The sequence below is a fragment of the Drosophila willistoni genome (genome assembly GCF_018902025.1).
Source record: "Drosophila willistoni isolate 14030-0811.24 chromosome XL unlocalized genomic scaffold, UCI_dwil_1.1 Seg141, whole genome shotgun sequence".
NCBI classification, from domain to species: Eukaryota; Metazoa; Arthropoda; class Insecta; order Diptera; family Drosophilidae; genus Drosophila; species Drosophila willistoni.
Genome location: NW_025814052.1, coordinates 1099251 through 1114226, shown reverse-complemented (window position 1 = coordinate 1114226; position 14976 = coordinate 1099251). Strand labels below are relative to the sequence as shown.

At 47.1% G+C, this 14976-nt stretch overlaps 2 protein-coding genes across 2 annotated transcripts; one reads left to right on the top strand and one right to left on the bottom strand.

Annotated features, from left to right (window-relative positions):
• Positions 1-1737, bottom strand: LOC6648627 (serine/threonine-protein phosphatase 4 catalytic subunit). The gene is made up of 3 exons (XM_002071022.4): positions 1611-1737; positions 460-1414; positions 1-385 (listed from the first exon to the last, which is right to left on the bottom strand). The coding sequence occupies exons 2-3, from the start codon at positions 1251-1253 to the stop codon at positions 256-258; spliced, it is 924 nt and encodes a 307-aa protein (XP_002071058.1). The 5' UTR covers positions 1254-1414; positions 1611-1737; the 3' UTR covers positions 1-255.
• A 423-nt stretch (positions 1738-2160) lies between these two features.
• On the top strand, positions 2161-14204 carry LOC6648980 (protein pecanex). The gene is made up of 9 exons (XM_023179565.2): positions 2161-2964; positions 3033-3363; positions 3444-4457; positions 4527-7682; positions 7756-9326; positions 9397-9796; positions 9861-10207; positions 10276-12861; positions 12929-14204. Exons 1-9 carry the CDS (start codon positions 2812-2814, stop codon positions 14006-14008), a joined length of 10638 nt encoding a protein of 3545 aa, XP_023035333.1. The 5' UTR covers positions 2161-2811; the 3' UTR covers positions 14009-14204.
• Positions 14205-14976: the final 772 nt, after the last annotated feature.

The window sequence follows — 14976 nt, the reverse complement described above, 5'->3', positions numbered from 1 at the left end:
TTACATCATAAAATATGTGTAACTTTAATTGATTCTCGATTCTCTTACATTAATATGTTTATTATATATGTATGTATGCAGTGTATGTGAGAGTGTGTGGATGTATGTATGTATAGGCAGGCGGCAGTTTTTGAAGTTTCTAACAAAACAAAAATCATCGTCAAATAGTGGGCGAAAAAAAATAGAAAAGGGAAATCGTGAAAGGTTTTCTTTTTTTTTTGTTCCTTTCTCATTATAGGAAGGGGATCTGCAGTTTTAAAGAAAGTAATCCGCCTGAGGTTTTTTGGAAGGTATGCCCCGACTCTCTTGTGGGGCAGCTTCAAAGATGACAAAGTCACGATGCAGGTACTCGTTCAGTTCCAAAATGGCAGCCACATTGCCGCAACTAAAAATAATAAGGGTGTAAAGACACCTTGCGTTATGCACTGAGGATTGTTTCATCAATCAATTTGTACTCACCGATAGCAATAGTTGGGTGCCGACCATACGGTCAGTACTGTCTCATTGAAATGCCATTTGAAGCCTTCCATAACCAATTGATGGGCCCGACAAATCATATCAATTTCGTTTGTTCGATTGAATTGTGAAACGACATCCGAACCGAAGAGATAGCCAGCACCACGAGGTGATACACCCCAACCGGTTTGATCTTCCGGATCGCTCCAAAGTAAATCGCACATTGGACCATCGTGGGGTACCTCTTGTTTGCGATCAATGCTACGTATCTGATCCAAATACTGGATGGATGGCGATAGGCCACCATGAACACAAAATATCTTTCCATCAATGATGGCCGACAAGCTGAGGTAGTCAAAAATTTCAGTGCAATATCGCCACACGGCGGTTGATCCATATTTACGCAGGCACTCATCATAGAATCCATAGACTTGGGTAATTTGGCGAGATTCATGGTTGCCCCGAATCAAAGTAATCCGATCCGGATAGCGTACCTTCAATGCCAATAGAAGTAGGAATGTCTCAACACTGTAATAGCCACGATCCACAAAATCGCCCATAAATAGGTAATTCTTCTCTGGCACATCACCGCCAACTTTAAATAGCTCCTTTAGATCATAGAACTGGCCGTGGATGTCACCGCAAACGGTTACCGGCGAATCGACACGTTGCACATTGCCCTCCTCGACAAGGATTTCACGTGCCTTGGCGCACAGAGCCTTCACTTCATTTTCTTTGATGATTTCACAACGTTTCAGTTGCTCAATTTGACGATCCAAATCGCTATGGTCCGACATGGTATAATATGAATGAAGGACTTGAAAGGGATCGGGGAGGATGTTTTAGGGGAGATATTAAACGACAGGCAGGCAGGCTGCCACTGGATGTAGGAGACGGAGACGGATGAAAACAAAAAAGAAACCTGGCTCGGTTCTACTGTTAATAGTGCTTAGCCAGCCTGAAACAGAAAAACCAAATAAAATTATTGTATACTAATATGAGAAAAAAATTGTTGTTTGTGTTAGTTGTGTGTGTGTGTGTGTGCAGCTTGTGGCTGGCCGCTTTGCCGCGCGCGCCTCTTGATTGCCGCTTCTGGCTTCATCCAGAACACACACAGCTCCGGTTTCACATATTATTTAGAAATTAAAACGTACTTAAAGCGATTTCAGGCCTCACAATATCAACAATTCGTTAGCTATTTTGGTTATTTGTCAAACAGACGGTTGAAATAAAAATCTCCTAGCTTTTCTTTCTTTCGTGCAAAAAGAAAATAAAAATCCCAAATAATAGAGTGACCGTAGCAACAAACAAAAGGTGCATGCAAAAAAATACTAAAAATTGCAATTAGAGATGGGTGAACTGTAGTCCTTATAAAAATTTATGAGTGAATAATTATTGTAAATACAAATATTTTGGAAATTTTTTTCATAGAGCACCGTGATTGTTTGCTTTAGTTAAAATTCTTGTAAAAATGAGAGTCTATTAACTAAAACTTGTTCTTGTTTTTGAGCTAATAGAGTTCGTTGCCATGTTATGAAATTCAGATTCAATCACACATATTTGGTTTTATTTTTGTTTTGTTCGTTTTCAATACAACTAATTAGTAATCATTATTTTAAAAAATTCCATCATACCGCCGAAGTTGAAGTTGTGTTTCCCCGCACCAAACAGTGCTACCATAGTCAGGCGAAAAAATCAGTTCCATTGTCTGGCCACACTGGTAGAAATCAGTTCAAGTCGTCGCGTCGCGCATAGAAAAACAACAACAATAATAAAGGAAAAACAACTAAAGAAAAAGAAAAAAAAATTAGATAGCTACAACAAAAGAAAATTAGATGAACAACAAATCGAGTTGAGTGAAAGAATTTTTTTAGATTACAATTAGACATTTCCCTTGTCATCGCTCGAGTTACATTTCCTCCTTGTCAGTTGCTGCAACAGCAGCAGCAGCAAACGTCGCCGTCGTCGTCGCCGTCGCAGTCGCCGTCTTCGTCATCGTGAACGTCGTGTCATCCGTTTTTTAGTTTGTCCATTGTCCAGTGGAGCCTCGTGTTTCCAATATCAATTACAGGGGTTCCCCACCCCAGCTCACGACCCGCCCCGCCCCGCCACACTCCGTCATTAAACAAATACAAAATCCAAGTGTAAAAAAATACCGTAGTAAAGAAAACTTTCCCAAACAAAAACGGTCACAAATTCCAACACCATAAACAGTCCGCTTCAAAATCTCCCTTTTCCCAAATCCCACCGTCGCACAACCCATTCCTATTCCCCTCCTCCCTCTCCACCACCGTGACACTGTGCGGCTATAGATACGGCGCGTGTTCTTTCTATAGAGATGCCGTATAGGCCACTATGGGTTCGCAGACCTTGGAAATACTGCGCCAAGGCGTGTGGGCCTCACTGACCGGCGGCTATTTTTATGATCCGCATCAGGGTGTCTTCTGCAATGTGGTACATTTGTATCTCTGGCTCTATTTGCTCTGTTCGCCATTTGTTGCATATCTGGTAAGGATTTGTGGCATCCTCATCACGCAACGGGACTCTATTGGATTCTATTCTCATTTTTTTTGCAGTATTTTCCAAGCACTTGGCTGACATGGTTTGTGTATTGCTTTGTCACCAGCCTCACCATTCTGATGGTGAAGGTGGCCAATTTGGCTCTCCATCGGCTCTACGACAGAGCGCAGACCATGTCCGAGGTGAATCTAAAGAGTCAGTTCTTCAAGGTCACCAAGGAGACAGAAACACGTCATGGCCATGGCCATGGCCATCATGACGATGAAGGCGGCATTGAGATGAAGGTCATACGGCCAGGTGGGTCGCGCATTTCCGTAGAGCAGGCAATCAATGAAGCGAGTGAGGAGAATAGCATAATGTCCATTGACAATGTGAACAGTATAATTGGTAAGCGATCCCGTTGAATCCCGGCCAACCATTCCATCCATCTAATAACTCCTTTTTTTTGTTTTTTGCTTATACGGCAGATCTTAAGGTCGATGTGCATCGGAAGAACAGCTCAGAGTCCATTGAGCTAATGTTTTATGCTCCATCCATTCTATCCGGTGGCAGCCAGCAAGATCAGCAATCTCTGGCCGGTTCGGCCAGTGTTACCAAGTCGATAAGGAGTAGCAGTGCCAGTGGTGCTATGGCTGCCGCATCCCAAGGATGTGCCGCCGGTGATGTGTTTAGTAAATATCTCACTGTCTATCCGGAGGTGGTGGAAGCAGCAGCTAGCAGTGGGACAAGTGCCGATGGCGGTAGTAGTGGTGGCTCAGCCGGCGGCGGTGGGGGAGGAGGCGGTGCAATGCCATCAACTGTGGCAACAAATGCAGTTGCAGGTGGAGGAGCAAGTTCTACACGTACGGGTCATTTGTCTCGCAAATGCTCCGAGGTCTTTAGCCGTCGCCATCGACGTCGCCTGGAACGTCAAAGTAGTCTGGACACAGCAGCCGCCTCCCACTTGTCCACGGAACACAAACTGATGCGTAATCAGTCGGACACAATTGCCACAGGAACTGGTTCGGTATCAGCGACGGCGGTGGCTCCTTCATTCCTGCATTCACAGCCATGCAAGATGACTCGGGGTCAGGTGAATGTCAATAATTCCCGACAGCATTTCATACCCTTAAATAACGCCGCGGCAAATGGCGGTGATGCGTTGAGTAGCGGCAGCTCCTCTGGCGTAGTTGTTATTGCACCATCACATGCAACAGCAACCGGATCTGGGAATCGTTCGTCACGTTTGCAACGCCACCGTAGCTCCGAGACGCATGAGGAGCGGCTGAAGCATCAAAATGGCTTGGGACTCTTTCAGCCCATCCTTCAGCCCAGCAGCATTAGTACTCTGGCCGTGATTGGAGGCGGCGGCAGCTGCAGCAGAACTGGAGGTGGCGCAGATGGCGGCAATGCTAACGAATTGGATGATCTGGAATTGGGTTTGGTACGCAATTCAGCAGGTAGCGGGGGCGTGGCAAGTGCATTACAATCATGGATATTGGGTAGGCATGACCAGCATCATTTGGCTTGTAGGGAACATACTCCTCAAGAGATACATTTGCTGCTTGCAGATTCTTCATCGGATGTCTATCTGGAGGATGACAGCTATACCAAATCGGATTTGGGCATCGAACAGCCATCGTCGCATACGTCGGCGCCTTTTCGTGCCCAGCATCATCACCACCACCATCACCATCATCATCACCTGCATCATCATCATTTAGGAGGAGCCATAATCCGCAAGGATCCCACCAGTACAATGTCGGCATTGCAATTGGCCGGGGCCAGTGGTGGTGGAGGTGGAGACGGCGGAGGACTGGGTGGTGGTTCTGGCGATGCCGGCAGCATGATCAATGGCTCTGGAGGAGCCGGTGGACGGGGAGCATCTGGTGGTGGCACGACTGGTATCAAGCGACGAAGACATTCCAATGCCACCAGTTATCATCATAAGCACAGTGGGCAGGGCTCCAAATCATCAGGTCTCATGTCCACCGGCAGCGGTGTTGGAGGAATGGGTGGCGCATCATCTGGTGGGGTTAGGCGCATCAAGAGTGCCGCCCTGGAAGTTATGTGTCCCCAAGCATCTGTATCAAATCTCAGCCCGCACCCGAACAGTGTCGAGGCCATATCGGGTCAGCAACAATTGCGAAATCCTCTGCCACCGCCCAGTAAAAGTCTTGTACGTAATCAGCATCTTAATCTCTATCCCGCCCAGAATTATGGTGATCCGTCAGGAGGAATGGCATCAGCGACTGGTGTGGGAGTGGGCGTCGGAGGAGGCAGCACATGCAGTAGTCTAATCTTTGGCAGCTCCAGTGCTTGTGGGTCGACAACAGCCCTAATCGAGGAGCAGCCAGTGTATCCCATTGTTGAGCATTCGGAGCACAATGGCAACGATAAGGAGAACGGTAGCAGCAGACCAGTAGACATTGCCAGATCTGCGGTCAACGAGCATGCCGACGATGATGATGAAGTGGACGATGTACCGCTCCGCCGTCGACCACGGGCATTGGGTTGCAGTCAGACACATCGCAGCGCCGAATCTGATGTGGGTGGACTACTTGCCGATGACGATGATGATGTCTTTAAGGATTTCGATGATAATCTTGAGCATATACTCAGCGAATTGCAGCAGACCCATAGCCAACTGGACGATGTCCTTAAGACCTGTGATCAAGTTGGGGCTGGTGCGACTGGAGCAGCAAATGCTGCTGCTGCTGGTGGTGATGATGATGACGATGAGACCGACAATAATACGGGTTCTCGATCGCCCCTGCTTAGTGGTAGCCATCGGCAGCAGGCAACATTGCGGGAAATTACCGCCGATAAATTACTCCGCCAGGAGCTGAGTCAGCCTAGCTGGTCGGCACAATCTGGAGCTGAAGTACCACCGCCACCACCACCACGACAACCACCGCCGCCACCACCACCACTGCCACTGCCACCACTACCACCATTGGCCATACGTAGTGAAGCCGATTCCGGTTGTCCATCCAGTGATTGCGAACAGGTGAGTGCCAGCTCCAAGGATCAACTCTTGGCCGGCGCCTCATCGATGGAATCCAAATCGAATCTGGACGAAGAGCAGCCATGCTCTTCGAAAATGGCAGCCAAAAGTCTGGGAGCCATACCCAAGGTGGTCAAATATCGCGAAGTGGATGAACTGCGTCGACGACGCACTGCAGGCTCATCAACAGAAGTGGAAGCTATGCCGCCGCCTGGTCATGAGTTTGCACTGGTTAAGCAATCGCTATCCAAATTAGCCTCACGCAATTCTTCCTCCTCCAATTCAACGCATAGCATTAGTCTGACGGATAGCCTAACAGCTGATATACATAAGATGATTTGGCTAATGCATGGCGGGGCGGTGGACGATAGGGGACGACCGATAGCTGGCATTGCCGCAGATGGTACACCCATACCGGCCAATCCTGGCATTGTGCCTCCCAATATGTCCAGTGCCCACTTTCAGTTCTATCAGGATGCCATTCAGGCAATGCAAAACAATTATCCCGCCTCCAGTTCCAGTGTGGAGCATATGACGCATATTGAACGAGCCATGGCCCGCGATAAATTTCGTCTAGATGCGAAACTAATGTGCGAGCAATTGGCGGCAGCAACTGAAGCTCAGGTTCAAGCTCAAGCGCACTTGCAGACTTCCAATTCTGCCCAGCAGCAGCAGCAGCAGCAGGCGGCTCTTAGTCTGCTAATGGGTGGCGGAGGAGGAGGAGGTAGCAGCAGCAGCAGCTCTCGTCCCCCTAATACGGCTCTGTCATTGCAGGGTCTAATGAATGTGATACGTAGCGAAAGGCAAGTGCCACGTAATAATCTGGAAACACTGCAGCAGATTAGCGATAATGCAGCCAATGGTGGTCCTGGTGGTGGTGGTGGTATTGGTGGTATTGGAATGGTGCCAGGCAATGCAAGTGATGGCGGCATGGGCGGAACAACTGTGACATCTGGAGTAGGTGGAGCCAGCAGCAGTTTGGGCCTACCCACAAATCCCAGTCAGCAACAGATAAGCCAAATCAGTCAAATTAGTCAACCCATGTTGAATGTGGATGGGCATTTTGCCCCATACTGTGATTACTGGCGTCCCGCGTGTCATTTGTCTGCCGAGAAACCATCCATACCCAAGAGTTTCTACAAGTATCGTTTCAAGTGGTGCGGTCAGGAGCATGAGTTTAAAATAGCCATGGATCGTCTGGAATTGTTGGCCCTCTTCGATCGTGATCTACACTGGGTGCATGTTGTTTTGGCCGGCCTGCTGTGCACTCTGGTGGCATTCCTGGGGGCGGCAATTCTTCAGCATAATCATTACAAGGATCTGTGTGCTCTGCTCTTTTGTGCGGTTATTGCCGGGGCTCAGTATTCGTTGGTTAAGAGTGTTCAACCGGATGCAGCCAGTCCGGTGCATGGATTTAACAAAACGGTGGCCTATTCGCGTGCAATTTACTTTTGCCTCAGTGGTGGGATCCTTCTGCTGTTAAAACGTCTCGATACGGACTACAGAGAGAGACCGCCGGAACGTTTGTTATTCTTTGGCATTAGCTATTCACCCGATGAGGTGGTGGCTCATCTTTTGGAAGCTTTATACATACTCCTACTATGCTTTCCCATTGTCTTTTCGGTGGGCTTGTGTCCACAAATTAATACGTTCCTTATGTACCTGCTGGAGCAGATTGATATGCATGTGTTTGGTGGAAATGCAGCTAGCAGTCTTCTGGGTAAGCACACATTTTATATCCTCATCCTAACGAAAGGGATGATACTAATTTTGGTTTTTATCTATGTGATTAGGCTCCTTTCTCTGCGTTATACGTTCTATACTGGCTGTGATGCTGCTCTATGGACCTTTGTATGGAGCCCTGGACGAGCATAGAGGCACTCAGTTTATATTATTCTCTATATTCTGTTCCATGCTCATACCATTGGGCTATCATTTATCACGCTCGGCCAGCGATTTAAGTCATTTGTGGCGTCTGATCAAGACATGTATTGTGAGTACGTATCGGGATGAGGACGATGATGATCTCAGCCAGAGGCAGGATCAGCAGGCAGCAGCAGCAGGAGTTAATCTACAATTGGTCCCCAGTAGCAGCAGATCAAAGCAAAAGCAGGAGCAGCAACAGCAATCAGAGCATATTGAGCTAAGCTCAATGAATAAATTAGAATCTGGGGATGGTGAACAGGATCAGGAATTGGAGCCAAAGCATAGCAAATCGAAGGCATCTTCCTTGGGTAGTAGCCAGACATTGGGCAAGACATTAAGCAGCAGTAAAAGAGCTATTACCGCCTCCAGTTCGTATGCCTCGATTGATCAGCAGCAGCAGCAGCAGCAGCATCAACAGCAATCAGTGGAACACATTGTCAAGGAGCAGCCCGTGAACGATGATGTTGAGACAAAGGTCAACAATTCGGAAACGGAAGTGGCCGATGATGATGGCGAACCGGATGCTGGTGAACACGATAATGGAGCAGAGGACAATGTGTCCAATTCCTCTGCTACAAATCCAGGTGATATGTCCACATTGACAGCTGGTGCTGGTACAGCCACTACAGATGCCACTCCCGCTGGACTTGATGGCCTTGATATTACTGATGGTGGTGATATACTTGCTCAAACGGATAAGCCACCGCTATTGGCAACTGTCCCGGCCTCAGCCCCATGCCCGTTGCGGTCAACTAGCGCTAGCGATAGCACAACAGATAGCAGCAATGATGGCAGCACTGCTAGCACCAGCAGCAGTGATCTACCCGATCCCTTGCCACGAAAACTTCAGGCCACCGTGACGACACGACTGAAAAACGATCTCGTTGTAATGACTCTACTCGGTGTCTGTGTTCTCGGCCTGCATTGCAGCACCGTGTTCACAGTTCTTCAGCCCGATCTCAATGTCGTCCTGTATGCCTTTATCGGTGCCTTGGGCTTTCTGCTGCACTATGCCGTGCCACAAATGCGTAAACATATGCCATGGCTTTGCTTTGCTCGTCCCCTGCTGCGGCAAAAGGAATTTGGCCAGTTCGAGGTGCTGAATGCCCCGCAAATAATGTGGTTTGAGAAATTCTACATATATTTGAGTGTCTTGGAGCGAAACGTTTTATTTCCTTTGTTGGCCATCTCATCCCTGACAGCTGATTCACAATTGATAGCGGATAAATTTGGTGTACCATGGGGTACTCTGATTGTTACCGTGTGTGCTCTGAAATTTGTACGCAATGCCTATTCGGATCCAACGAATCAATATTTGATAATTATCTTTACGGTTTTAATATTTCGCATTGATTTTGCCATGGCCACGGAAACCTTTATCATTGACTATTTCTTTGTATCCCTAGCCTTTCGAAAATGCTGTGATTTCCTTTTAAAGGTAAGGAACCACACTGTCTAGACTGACTTCTCTTTTGTAGTTCATGTTATATTCTGTTTTCTTGTTTTAGCTCCAATTCATTGTGACGTATATTGCCCCTTGGCAGATCACTTGGGGATCAGCCTTTCATGCCTTTGCTCAGCCGTTTAGTGTGCCTCATTCGGCCATGTTGTTCCTGCAGGCAGGCATATCGGCATTATTGTCGACACCATTGAATCCATTTCTGGGCAGTGCTATCTTTCTCACATCGTATGTGCGTCCCATTAAATTCTGGGAGCGAGATTACAATACACGCCGCATCGATCATTCAAATACTAGACTTAGTTCCCAATTGGAGCGAGATCTTGGGGCGGATGATAATAATTTGAATAGCATATTCTATGAGCATCTAACACGATCTCTGCAGCATTCGCTGTGTGGTGATCTCTTGATGGGTCGCTGGGGCAATGTCAATCAGGGTGATTGCTTTGGTAAGTTTTCCCTATTTTCCATGTGTTACCCATTAATCATGTTCGTTTTTTTTAATTCCCAAAGTGCTCGCCTCGGATGATCTGAACTGCTTGGTGCATATTATCGAACTGGGCAACGGATTGTGCACATTTCAGATGCGGGGCTTGGAATTCCGTGGCACATATTGCCAGCAACGCGAAGTTGAGGCCATTACCGAGGATGTGGAAGATAATGATGGTTGCTGCTGCTGTGATCCTGGGCATTTGCCTCGTCTATTGAGCGCCAATGCCATGTTCTCCACACGTTGGCTAGCCTGGCAGGTGGTTGCCGCTCAATATGTGATCGAAGGCTATTCCATATCCGATAATTTGGCCAGTGCCACCTTGCAGGTGTTTGAGTATCGCAAGGTCCTAATTACCTATTACATTAAGGTGAGTCTCTCCTTTTATTCACTTGTCCGATATGTTCCTCTGTGATATTCTTTTTCTTCTATTTTTAGAGCATCATATACTATGTGGTGAGAAATCCGAAATTGGAACAATGGCTGGCATCGGGACCCATACAGGATGCATTGCAGCATACATTGGGACGTCAATTTGTTGATTTGGATCCAATATTCAATTTCAATTTGGATGAAGATTTCGATTTTCGTGCTGTGGGTATAACCCGTTCGAGTTTTTGCTATGTCTACCTAAAATGGATTAATTTCTGTGTGGAAAGACGTAATATCAATGCGACCAAAGAGCCACCACCGACCACTCCGGCCTCGGCACCGGCCTCGGTTAGTATGTCGGCACCGCCACCGTCCAGCACGACTCCTGCGCATAATGATTCAAAGAGTACACCCAATTTATCGGCTCATGGCAATAGCAATGCTAATGCCCAGGCGAAATCCCAATCTCAGCAACAGCTGAGAAGCGGCCGGCCCCAGAAGAGTGCAACCAATCAAGAAGCGGGAGGCATGTGCAGTAATGGCGGTGGCGCTAGCGGCGGCGGCGTTGGTGGTGGAGTCGGTGGTGTTGATCAGTTGAGCAGTTCGCATAGCTTTGCCAACATCTCACGCCAGACCTCGGAAAGTGCCCCCGGCCTGGGTGGCTATGTCACCTATATGGATCAGAACGTTTTTGCGAAATTGGCCAAAACGACAGCTACAGGAACTTCCGCATCGACTGCAAATGCCGCTGGAAAAATGCTACGCAAGGAGGACTCACCACGCAGCACACTCCATCAGCAGCAGCAGCAGCAACAACATCAACAGTTTTCGGCACAACAACAAATGCAGCAAGGATGCTCCATGCCATCGTCGACCCAAAAGCCGGCTCTCAAACTGAAGCTAAACACTGTGGAAAAGGAAGACCCACTGGTTTCGCTATGCCTGGCTCTGGGCCTGCTGGCGCGTCGTTCTTTGGCCACTGCATCGCACAGCTCACTGACTGGCGTTGAGTTCTTTCTCCATGGCCTGCATGCTCTCTTCAAGGGCGATTTCCGTATTACTTCTCCACGCGACGAATGGGTCTTTGCCGACATGGAACTGCTTCATTCGGTGGTGGCTCCGGCTGTCAAAATGGCTCTGAAACTTCAGCAAGATCATATTACAAATCCAGATGAATTCCTAGACCCATTGGCCCTTTACGATGCCATTGATAATTGCTCCAAGGAGCTGGTTATCTCCCATGAAGCGGATCCTGTGTGGCGCAGTGCCGTTCTGCGCGGGGCCCCCAATCTTCTAGCCCTACGACACGTCATGGAGGATGGCTCCGATGAATATCGCATTATTAGGCTAACGAAACGATTCCTCAGCTTTCGTGTGATCAAATTGAATCGTGAATGTGTCCGCGGCTTGTGGGCCGGCCAGCAGCAGGAATTGATCTATCTGCGTAATCGTAATCCGGAACGCGGTAGTATCCAAAATGCCAAACAGGCCTTGCGCAACATCATCAACTCCAGCTGTGATCAGCCCATTGGTTATCCCATCTATGTATCGCCGCTAACTACCTCCTATGCGGACACCAATGGCCAGCTGTGTCAGATCATTGGCGGTGCCATCACCCTGGAGACCATTAGGCAAACACTGCTGCACTGGTGGCATCGCATACGGGAGAGATGTCGCCAGGGCTGCAGTTCGGGATCAACCATGGAACAGCAGCAGCAGCAGCAATCTACCATTCAACTGGGCAGTGGCAGCGGAACAAGTGCTCTGGCTGTAGGTGCCTCGGCGGGATCGGGTCTGGGTTTGGCTAGCAGCACAGGCGGCGATTCTGTCAGCGGCGGTGTCGAGCCATTGGCTCCTGTTTTCATCTCGGCTCCCCTCTACAACACGCTGACCGTGAATACCTATTTTGGCATGAGATCGGGCAATGTGACGGGTGGCAATCTCGGTGGCAATCTAACTGGTAGCTATGTTAGCGACAGTCTAGCTGTGGTACGTGGCGGTTTGGCCGTGATGCCGGTGAAGCCAACATCTACAACTCTGATTGCAGGTCTGCTCAATCGAGAGCGAGACCAAGATCAATTACCACCGCCATCATCAGTTGCAGCATCAGGCTCGGCAGTGGGTCTACGGGGCAATAGCAGTGGACCGCGTGGCCGTAGTCAGCTGCAGATGAGTAGCAGCAACAGCAATAGCAGCAGTTGTCGGGCTCGGGATCACGAGAGACGTGCCACATTGCCCATAGCCAGTGGAGGAAGCAGTGGCGCTGGTGTAGGAGTTGGAGGTGGAGGTGGAGGTGGTGATGCGGGGGTCAAGGAGACCCTACCACAAATAGGAGGAGGCCGAGCCGATCTAGTCGAACATGAGCCAAGTCCGCGAAGTGGCAAATTGTCCTCATCATCGGGTAGTTTGGGTGTGGGTATTGGCAGCATTATTACCACACCAGGAGATTATCCACGCAAGACCAAAGGACCCATATGTCTAACATCGGCTACTTTGGGAACAAATGAGACGATATCAACACCACCAGCGGCAGCACCACCACCACCATCGTCGTCATCATCAACAACGACAACAACAACAACAACAACAACAACGCCAAAGAAACCTCGCATTGACATCTTTAAGAAGGTCATCATAGTGGACGACACGGGCGTAAGTAAAGATTTATTACTCCCTCTTTCTTCTTCTCCTGTATTGTGCTTTGTTATCTTGTACATAGATCTACGATTGCCTGGACATAATCGATGCTGTAGTCTGGCCCAGCGATCGCATGCGTCGCAACGGCGGCCGTCTGTCTTGGAAAGACTGGGAACCTAGTGCTGGCATGGTCGGCCATGTGGTTCATTATTGGTTGCCCAATCACAAAGATATACGCTTTCGCTCCCACATCAATCGCTGTTTGTATCTGATCGAGATTGGTGATCATTATGTGCCCGTTGAGGATCTAGGTTTGCGCGAATACAATCAAATTATGGGCAGCTCCGAAGAGATGGCCAGCTCCAGACGTAGCTCCATTCAGCGTGAATTCCATGAGTACAATATGCAACTGAAATTGGCCGGTCTGACGCCCATCATCGGTGAAGATGGCTCCACTGCCACTGCTGGCAAGTCCATCACAACGACCACCAGCAGTAACAATTCCAAAATACGTGCAGTCAGCAGCAGCAGCTCCGAAGACGATGAGGAGGAGGAGGATGGCGCACAGCCGACGTCTCAGCCTCCTCCGCCCCCGGGCATAGATTTAATGAATTTCAACACCTTGCTCAGCATGTGGAAACTAATAGCGGATAAAAAGAAACAGGCGGCAGCTGCAGCAGCGGCAGCCCATGTAGATGGCAGTAGCGATGATTCCACTCCAGCAATAGATCAATCGATAGTCGATGCCTTCGAGGGATTTGATTATGTGGGTGATTTGCCGCCAGAGCTGCTGCAGCAATTAGATGAGGCAGCGGCAGCAGCAGCAGCGGCTCAAAAAGATGAACAATCGGAACTAAACATGGACGAAGAAACGGTCATTGGTCAAATGGAATCTCCAGTCACTGATGTTCAGATTGAAGTGGAAAATCAGCCAATGGCGGAAGTCGAAAAACCATCAATAGTCGAGTCAAAAGAAGCTCTGGTCGTGGAGGATGATGCTCCACAAGATATTGGGGCAACTGAAGCAATAACAGTCGAAAGTGAAGTAATAACCCCATCCGTGACTCCTCCAACTGCAACAGATGCGAGTCCGGACAATGAGGAGAAACAGCTGAAGACAGATGAAGCACCAACGGATCACAGTGATGGCACGACAGTATAGGATGTATAAATATATGTATTTATCCAGAATTTGCATTAACAATTTTCTGCCAAGCCAAGTCATGCCAAACCGACTCACACACGCTCCCATGCCCACATCCTCATTTACACACACACATGTAATACATATCAGTACAAGAAGAAGAGACAAAAAAAGCAAAAATGTAGAGAAAGCGATTTTTTTTTTGCATGTGTGTGTGTGTTTCATTAGAATATAACTTCTTTTCTCTTCTTCTTCTTTATTAAATACAAAATACGAAAATACTTCCAAAAACAACAACAAAAAGAAAAAGAAAATGGTAATGGTTAACGGTTAATATCAAATGATCGAAGTCGAATTTCGTTTATTGATTAAGCTACACACTTTTTTTGTATATCGTTTATTTACCTTTTATATCGGTATACCGATATTATTTCACCGTTATCACTAGAGGAATATAATTATCAATTATTTATGTGTGTTCGGATAACCGAATATTAGAATTAGTTTTCTATCTCTCTCTCTCTCACCCACTTTCTGTCACCCACAAACATTCTCTCTTTATTTTTGGAGAAAACACTTTTTCTCACGTCAACTTCTTGATAACATTTGTCTGAATTTAAATCTATAATTTCCAATGAATCATTATAATGTATCATTATCATTATATATGTGTTATATACTCTCAATAATATATTTATACATATATGTATATATACATATATAATCACAAATTTACATACATAATATACATGTAACTATGTGCAAAATGAAAAAATACATTAAAAATTTTTAGAATTTAAACATAATAAATTAAGATTATACTCAACGAGCAAATGTATATAGAATAATTAAGAAACAAGTTAGAGAGCGAGAGAAAGCTAATACAAATTTATTTTTTAGTTTAATATAATGTTGTTGTTAAGTAAATTATACAACAAATTGAAACAAAACAAAAAGAACAAGAAAACCAAATGCTTCTCATACAA

Bases quoted from the DNA above. Each gene is read 5' to 3' on its own strand.
- LOC6648980 (XM_023179565.2), top strand. From the start codon at position 2,812: ATGGGTTCGCAGACCTTGGAAATACTGCGCCAAGGCGTGTGGGCCTCA. The intron at 4,458-4,526 runs GTAGGCATGACC...TGCTGCTTGCAG, and splicing joins ATTACAATCATGGATATTGG to ATTCTTCATCGGATGTCTAT. The intron at 9,797-9,860 runs GTAAGTTTTCCC...TAATTCCCAAAG, and splicing joins CAATCAGGGTGATTGCTTTG to TGCTCGCCTCGGATGATCTG.
- LOC6648627 (XM_002071022.4), bottom strand. From the start codon at position 1,253: ATGTCGGACCATAGCGATTTGGATCGTCAAATTGAGCAACTGAAACGT. The intron at 386-459 runs GTGAGTACAAAT...TATTATTTTTAG, and splicing joins GCACCCAACTATTGCTATCG to TTGCGGCAATGTGGCTGCCA.